This window comes from Martes martes (genome assembly GCF_963455335.1).
Source record: "Martes martes genome assembly, chromosome: 17".
NCBI lineage: Eukaryota > Metazoa > Chordata > Mammalia > Carnivora > Mustelidae > Martes > Martes martes.
The window spans coordinates 11,924,391-11,933,463 of NC_137905.1; the positions used below are offsets into that span (position 1 = coordinate 11,924,391).

Here is a 9,073-nt window from a genome sequence, read left to right on the forward strand (position 1 = left end):
GAGGCGGGCAGCTCTCCCAGCAGCCCTGGGCTACCGTGAGTAACCTCAGCATGGAAAAGGGCAGGTGGTGGCCAGGAACCTGCCTGCCGTCCCCTCGCCCTTTACTGCTTTCTTCTGCACATTCCAGCAGCTCCCGAAGGGTTCCCTCCCTCTGCAGTTCATGCGTCCTGTAGCACTTGACTCCCTGTAGATAGCAACATTTGGGGTGCTCTATGTTGTTTACTTACTTTTAATAATAGAAGCTGCATCTGCTTGTTTAAAAGAAGCCAGACAACCCAGAAGCACCCTGGGCAGAAAGGGCACGTTATCAGTTATGGGAGTTAGGACATGCCCCGCCCCCCAGGCTCATTCCATTATTCCAATACCAATACTAATCCCCTTTTTACAGATGGGTAAACTGAGTTACAGACAGATGAAGCGTGTGGTCCAGGATCACAGGCTAGAAAGTGGCTGAGCCTGGTGAGGGAGTCCAATCACCCATCAAGCTGTTGAGCTAAACCTAAAATTGTCTCCCTAAAAAGAATTCTGAAGCAAAAGGTGGGAATTCGGTTTTAAAAATAATATTTCCGGGGCGCCTGGGTGGCTCAGCGGGTTAAAGCCTCTGCCTTCAGCTCGGGTTGTGATCCCAGGGTCCTGGGATCGAGCCCCCAGTCGGGCTCTCTGCTCGGTGGGGAGCCTGCTTCCCCCTCTCTCTCTGCCTGCTTCTCTGCCTACTTGTGATCTCTGTCAAATAAATAAAATCTTTAAAAAATAAAAAATAAAAAAAATAATATTTCCGTCTCCAGAAAGAGAGAGAGAGAGAGAGAGAGAAAGGGGAGGGGAAGAAGAAGAAAGAAGAAGAAAGGGGAGGGACAAAGTAAGGACAATATACATTTCCAGAGACATTCTGCCACAGGCCTTTTGCTCTGCATAGACTAGGTTTTGGTGGATGTCTTAAAGTCCCGTTCCTGGGAGAGTGCCCTAGCCAGATGGCCATAGTCCGGGTTGGGGAGGAGGCCCCAACCTGGCGGGTGGTCAGAGTGGGGCGTTGGGGAGGGAGGGGACTGCTCCCTGCAAGGCCTTGGGGTGTGGCAGGGTGAGTCCCTAACGGCTGCTCTCTCTTCCCCCAGGCCCCCAGCGAGAGGCATGTGGCTGCCGCGCGTCTCCAGCACGGCTGTGACTGTGCTCCTGCTGGCGCAGACCTGCATCCTGCTTTTCCTGGTCTCCTGGCCCAGGCCGCCGTCCCCAGCCGGCGGCAAAGAGCGGGTGCACGTGCTGGTGCTGTCCTCGTGGCGCTCGGGCTCATCCTTCGTGGGCCAGCTCTTCAGCCAGCACCCCGACGTCTTCTACCTGATGGAGCCCGGGTGGCATGTGTGGACCACCCTGTCGCAGGGGAGCGCGCCGGCGCTGCACATGGCCGTGCGCGACGTGGTGCGCTCCGTCTTCCTGTGCGACATGGACGTGTTCGACGCCTACCTGCCGTGGCGCCGCAACCTGTCGGACCTCTTCCAGTACGCGGTGAGCCGCGCGCTGTGCTCGCCCCCCGCCTGCAGCGCCTTCCCGCGCGGCGCCATCAGCAGCGAGGCGGTGTGCAAGCCGCTGTGCGCGCGGCAGCCCTTTAGCCGGGCGCAGGAGGCCTGCCGCGCCTACAGCCACGTGGTGCTCAAGGAGGTGCGCTTCTTCAACCTGCAGGTGCTCTACCAGCTGCTCAACGACCCGGCGCTCAACCTGCGCATTGTGCACCTGGTGCGCGACCCGCGGGCCGTGCTGCGCTCGCGTGAGCAGACCGCCAAGGCGCTGGCGCGTGACAACGGCATCGTCCTGGGCACCAACGGCACCTGGGTGGAGGCCGACCCCGGCCTGCGCGTAGTGCGCGAGGTGTGCCGCAGCCACGTGCGCATCGCCGAGGCCGCCACGCAGAAGCCGCCGCCCTTCCTGCGAGGCCGCTACCGCCTGGTGCGTTTCGAGGACCTGGCGCGGGCGCCGCTGCCCGAGATCCGCGCGCTCTACGCCTTCGCGGGCCTGAGCCTCACGCCGCAGCTGCAGGCCTGGATCCACAACATCACGCACGGGTCCGGGCCCGGTGCGCGCCGCGAGGCCTTCAAGACCTCGTCCAGGGACGCGGTCAATGTCTCCCAGGCCTGGCGCCACGCGCTGCCCTTCGCCAAGATCCGCCGCGTGCAGGAGCTGTGTGCCGGCGCGCTGCAGCTGCTGGGCTACCGGCCCGTCTCCTCCGAGAGCGAGCAGCGCGACCTCGCCCTGGACCTGGTGCTGCCGCGCGGCCCTAGCAGCTTCAGCTGGGCGTCCTCCACGGCCGCACACCCCTAACCTTAGCGGATGCCCCCAGTTGCGTCGCTGGGGAGGGAGCTGGGCACGCGGGGCGCACGCCACTTATTGGAGGGGCCAGGAGCTTGGGAGTCCTCTGTAGTATGAATGAACTGGGTCCCCAGAGCTCCATGTTTCTTCTTGCTTCTGAGTTTTCTTTTGAGTCTTCCTCAGAAGCCGGGTTCCCATCGGGCGCACACTTCATGGAAAACTGTGTCTGCCCCTTCCTCTGCGTGCAGGGAATGAGCTCAGACGGCTTGGCTGCTCCTCCAGCGCTTTCTTCCTAAGTTTCTTTTCCTATTGGATGCGTCATCCAGCAGCTGAGAAGGGGTTCCCAGCCCTGCCTGGGAGTAGAGAGAGGCACTGTGGTGGGCTGGCCCGCATTCCCGACTTCATTCCCCCATGTCCCACACCACACTCAATCAGAGCTGTTGGCGTTTATATTCACTCGGTACTTTCAGAAAGAAATCAGATAAGATGCTTCTTACCTTGTGGTCTCCTCATAGCCTCTCTCTGCCCCATCTCCTGGGAGCCCACATGCCCCCATTGCCTTCCCAATTAACCTGGGGTGAACGTTTGATTTGTCCTGACAGTAATGATCCTACCCACAGAAATAGACATCATAATTAAGCTTGTGATGTTAGACTTCACTGTTTGTAAGGTTTGACAAGCAAAACGCAAAACTGAAAGGACTTGTCCAAGGTCACAATGATGAGGAGGACGAAGGGAGGAGGGGGTTTTGCTCTGAGGCTACATTTAGAAGGAGAGGGTCAATCAGGCTTGCAGAGACCTGTCTCTGTCCTGAAGGAGGGTCAGATTTTTCTATCCGTTTGTGTGATGGAAGAACAAGCAGCCATGGCTGGGGCCACAGCCGCAGGATATAGAAGATGATGACATGTCTGGGCCCAGAGCGCAGAACCTTAGAGAACCTACCAGATAAGCACCGAGGGAGGCAGTGAGGGGGAAAGGTAGAGGGAGAAAGAAAGAAGGGGTGAGGGGAAGCTCCCAGAACCTCTGGGAAGAACAGGGATGCAGAACTGAGTGTGCACAAACTTTAGGGCATGGAGTTGGTGCCGGGACTGGTAGTTGTCAGCACATGTGTGCCTGTTAACTCTGGAAAGGAGTGGGCTGTTGCCATCAGTTGCCAGGAGGGATATTCTGGAGGTCGCTAGCTTCTTTTTTTCCGCCCAAGAGTGTGGCCTTGGATTGGTGCGACCTCAATTGTGGACCCTATTTTTGCTGCGGAGCAGATGGTCGTGGGGAATCTGGTGTTTTCCACTTATTTTCTTACAGGGAGCAGAGAGATACTGACCTTGAAGCTGAAGCTTCAGCACACCTCAGTTAAGGATCTGTCAAGCTGTAAAGACTTTAGGCCTCATAAAACCTCAATCTGCCCTTCATATTAACATGGGGAGGATATTTAAAACCCTGAATGTATTGGGGCACCTGAGTGGCTCAGGCGGTTAAGTGCCTGACTTTGGCTCAGGTCATGATCCCACAGTCCTGGGATGGAGCCCTGCTCTGGGCTCCCCGCTCAGCAGGGAGTCCGCTTTTCCCTCTCCCTCCACCCCTCCCCCTGGCCCTGCTCAAGTTCTCTCTCAAATAAGTAAGATCGAAATAAATAAATAATTAAAAGCCCTGAATTTATCAATGGGGACTCCTCAACTTAGAAAGGCTCAGGCCACATAGCTTTATATACGGGATAGACCTCAAACTCACATCTCTGACTTCAGGGCTTACAGTTCTCACCGAACTGGGTTGCAGTAAAGGACCCCACTACAGGCTTGGAAAGCCAGATCAATTCCCCCAGTAATGACAGGGCTCTCTAGGTGTGAGGGAGCGAGCCATCCCAGCATTTGGCTGGCATATGGCTGCACACATCTCCAGGACTGGATGTTGAAGGGTATGGTAAGCAGTGGGCTGGGGCACTGGGACCCCTGCTGTTGACCCCTTTTCCCCTTCCTGTCCCTCCCTGTGCTGGCCACTGGGGATAAAAGTAGCCTGCTAGTCTGCCCGGAAGGAGTGTAATGTCAAGTGGAGGAGTCAGCCTAGGAAGGCTCCTGGACAATGTAATATGTTCAGGCGAAGAGGGATAAGAAGTTCATGGTGCCAAGAATAGAAAGACACTGATCCCTTGTGGGGTCCAGGAAGGCTTTTGGGATAGCTCAAAGCCCAGCCTGATCATGGCATCATACAAGTTTCATTTACTTCTGCTCTGGTTACAGGCTGTATTGATGGCAACAATTAATGATCTTTGCTATGTGATTTATCCATTCTGGCTGCACACCCAAAGTCCCAGAAAGGGGATGACTGGCTCCCAGAATTCATTCCCTGTGTATAGTGAACTCGGGGTAAGCCTCTGGGTGAGTTCCCTGGCATATCTGGTTCTAAGCAAGCCTGGGGGTGAACCCAGACCAAGTTTCAGGACAAGGACAGGCAGCACCCAACTTAGTGGTTCAATGAGTCAGGCCAGTGCAGACCCTGGGGACATACTGGGAGACCGAGGCATCACAAACCTTGCTGTTGCGGGGAGTGCAGACCCATAACAAATAGTCCCACAGATAAACATGCAAACATAGATGTCAATTGTGTTCTAAAAAGAAACAATAAAAATGGGGAGAGGATGACCTACTTTAGTATGGGAAGTAAGGAGGACCTCTTTGGAGAGGAAGCACTGATTTGAATACATGAAGGATGGATAGGAGCTCATCAAGCTCCTTGACAGGGGGAAGAAAAGGAGCCATAGAAAGAGTGAGGGATGGGTCCCCAGTTTCCTTGAAAAAATTAAAATTTAGGCTCATGAGATGAGAGAAGCCCTCAAGAGGTGGTCAAGTTTGTGTGTTTCCCAGAACCACTCGAGCAGAGAGCTTTCATGCCTTTAAAGGTGAAACTGCCAAATGACTCTAAAGGCGGAATAACAACTTATACCCTCCAGAATGGGGTCAAGAATGCCCTTCCCATCCCTCTCCTACCAACCACCCCCACCCACCACCATCACCTGTGCAGGGTAAATCGGTCCTTTCATTTTTACCTACCTGATGGAATATTATTCCGTGCTAAAAAGATATGAGCTATCAAGCCATGAAAAGACGTGGAGGAAACTGAAACGCCTATTACTAAGGGGGAAAAAAAAAAGCCAATGTGACGAAGTCACATCCTGTACAATTCCAACTATATGACATTCTGGAAAAGGCAAAACCATGGAGAAAAAAGATTAAAGTAAAAAGAGTAGTGGTTGCCAGGGGACAAGGAGGGGAGGGATGACAGGTGGAGCGAGGGTTTGTGGGGCAATGAAAATACTCTCCATGAGGGGCGCCTGGGTGGCTCAGTGGGTGAAGGCCTCTGCCTTCAGCTCAGGTCATGATCTTGGGTCATGGGATCAGGTCCTGGGATCAAGCCCAGCATGGGGCTCTCAGCTCGGCAGGGAGCCTGCTTCCTCCCTCTCTCTGCCTGTCTCTCCATCTACTTGTGATCTCTGTCTGTCAAATTAAAAAAAAAAAAAATCTTAAAAAAAAAATACTCTCCATGATCCTATAGTGATGGGGATATGTCACTAACAGTTTGTTCACAATCATAGAATGTACAACACCAAGAGCAAACTCTAAGGCACACTAGGGACTTTGGGTGATTATGATGGGTGCATGTAGGTTCATCCTGGGTAACAAATGTACCCCTCTGGTAAGTGATATTGATAATAGCCATGAATGCAGCCATGAATGGGTGAGGGCAGGCGGTGTATGGGACATCTCTGTACCTCTTTATTTTGTTACACACCTAAAACTCTTCTAAAGAAGTTAAGTCTTTTTTAAAAACTGCAGTAAAAGCATTGGTAGCCTCAGGAGGGTGTGAGAGTCTGCTCAAATGAGAGGGTTTGGCCAACCACTCATGAGACTGAAGCAATCACCCAGATTGGACTTTGAATTTTCCTGGAATGGCAAGTCCTTCAGCCAATCGTGGGTTCTCTCCCTTAGGGTTATGACTGGAGAACCTGGTTGGCCCTATAGTTCTAGTGCCATTGTGATCCCAGTCTCCAAGTTCTCTGCACTTCCGTTCATTTGTTCAATACACATTATGAATTGAGTATTGACCAGTGCACAAGCAGGGAATGATCATGGGGATTGGGAATGTATGCACATAGGGGTGTGAATTGCAATTTTCAATGGGGTGATCAGGGTAAGTTTTATTGAGAAAGTGACATTTGAGCAAAGCCTTAAAGGAAGTGAGTCAGTTAATTAACGGGTAACTACCGGTAGAGTGTCCCAGAAGAGGAAAAAGACAATACAAAAATCTTTAAGGAGGGAACCCATTTGGTATATTGGAAGACCAGCAAGGGGCTAGTGGGTCTGGTGTGGTGGACCAAAGGGAGAGTACTAGGAGGTGAGAAGGTAAGAGAGAGGGAGTCAGATCATGTAGGACTTTGTGGGCTATGGTGAGGACTTGGGCTTTTACTAGGAATGAGATAGAGGGTGTCCAAGACCACAGTTGCTCTGTGGCACTCCTTTGTCAAGCAAATAAATATGCATATAATATTATATATGTGTATAATATGTCAGATGTTTTAAAAATAATAGAAGTACCCAGTTAAATAAATATTTCATTATTATATCACTGCCTATGTTAGTATTCTAAATTAGTGTATTGTCAGTTTTTCAAGTTTTTAAACTGGATTTAAATTAATCACACTATGGGGGGCACCTGACTAGCTCAGTTGAAAGAGCATGTGACTCTTGATCTTGGGGTTGTGAGTTCAAGCCCCACACTGGGTGTAGAGATTACTTACATAAAAAATAAACCTTAAAAAAACTAATCACAATGTGGTCTTCTTCTGCAACTTAGATTTTCTCTTCACCTTTATATTCTTGGGTCTCATAATGTTGCTTACAGGTTTAAGTCATTTATTCCTACTACTGAACAGTATTTTGTTGAAAATTGTATCACAGTTTTGTTTAACCATTCTTATCTTGATGGACACCTGCCTTGTTTTCACTTGGTTGCTGTTACCATGCTACTAGGAACCATCTCGTATGAATCTCCTGCTACAAAGGCTATAGGATATTCATCTTGGAGTGACTTGTTAGATCATGAGAATCTTCATCCAACATTATTCCAGAATGGCTGTTGTCATTTTAATCGTCCAGAGTTCCATTGCTCTACATCCTCACCAAAAACTGACATTCTCAGACTTTAAAATTTTTGGTTATTGCGTGGTTGATAAATTATCTCATTGTGATTTCATTTTGTGTTTCACTGATTAATAATGAGGTTAAGCATCTTTTCCTATTTTTGTTGGCAATTTGTATTCTCTCTTTGATGAAGTAACCTATTCAGGTCTTTTGTCTCGTTGTCATTTTCTTTTTTTTTTTTTAAAGATTTTATTTATTTATTTGACAGACGGAGATCACAAGTAGGCAGAGAAGCAGGCAGAGAGAGAGGAGGAAGCAGGCTCCCTGCTGAGCAGACAGCCCGATGTGGGGCTCGATCCCAGGACCCAAAGGCAGAGGCTTTAACCCACTGAGCCACCCAGGCGCCCCTCTTTGTCATTTTCTTTTTTTTTTTTTAAGATTTTATTTTTTTATTTGACAGACAGAGATCACAAGTAGGCAGAGAGGCAGGCAGAGAGAGAGGGAGGAAGTAGGCTCCCTGCTGAGCAGAGAACCCGATGCGGGGCTCGATCCCAGGACCCTGGGATCATGACCTGAGCCGAAGGCAGAGGCTTTAACCCACTGAGCCACCCAGGCACCCCATGTCATTTTCTTATTGAGTTTTAGGAGTGTTTTGTAGATTCTGGATACCACTCCTTTGCCAGTTACATGTATTGCAAACATCTTTTCCCAGTTTATGGCTTGTCTTTTTGCTGTTTTTATAATAACACTTGAATAACATGAGTTCTTAAAGTAGTTAAATTTATCAAGCCTTTCCTTTATAACCTTTGCTTTTTCTATCTACTTTAAGAGCTCCTTCACTGTTATGAGGTCATAATGATATTCAGCATTTTCTTCTAAAAGTTTTATAGTTCTGCATCTCACTATAAGTGAAGTAAGTGAGACAGGTGATGGAGTTCTAAAAAACAAACAAACAAAAGATCTGGTTACTTCATAATTCTCTTGCAGGCTTCTGTTTTTCCTGGACTTAGTAGTGCTTTTCAGTTTTTTCACATTAAGAGAAGAAATAGGTACCTTCTCCACCCTGTCATTAAAAAGTGGAGCTTCTTAACCATTTTGTCCATAGCTTGAAATCAATACACTATTTTTCCTGAAGACAGTCTTCTTTCTGTTCTAATCTGGTTAGGTGGCTGTTAGGACTTGTGCACAGAAGTCAGGCTAACACTCCCGGTTAAATCCATCATTTCTTGCATTGCACATCTTTCTCTTTCTTGGTTATCACTCCTTAACTTCACTGGAGGACAAACCCAACTTTCTTAGAAAGAACATATAAAACATACATTTTCTGAGCCCTGCAAGTATAAATGTCTTTTTAAAAAAGATTTTATTTATTTGACAGAGAGGGAGAGAGAGAGAGAGACAGAGAGGACTAGCAGAGGGAGCAGGAGAAGTAGAGGGAGAAGCAGCCTCCCTATTGCGCAGGGAGCCTGACACGGCGCTCCATCCCAGGACCCTGGGACCATGACCTGAGTGGAAAGCAGATGCTTAACTGACTGAGCCACCTGGGCTCCCTAAATGTCTTTTTTTTCAACCTTTCAATTTGAAATTTGACTGGAGATAGAACTGTAAATTCAAAATAATGTTCCCTAATGTGACACACAATTGAT

The 9,073-nt window shown here is 49.4% G+C and overlaps 1 protein-coding gene across 1 annotated transcript; it reads left to right on the top strand.

Annotated features, from left to right (window-relative positions):
* On the top strand, window positions 1–2,307 carry CHST6 (carbohydrate sulfotransferase 6; the record flags this gene model as incomplete). Its single annotated transcript, XM_080829392.1, has 2 exons — window positions 1–35; window positions 1,110–2,307. Exon 2 carries the CDS (start codon window positions 1,126–1,128, stop codon window positions 2,305–2,307), a length of 1,182 nt encoding a protein of 393 aa, XP_080685518.1. The 5' UTR covers window positions 1–35; window positions 1,110–1,125.
* Between the last annotated feature and the right edge of the window lie 6,766 nt (window positions 2,308–9,073).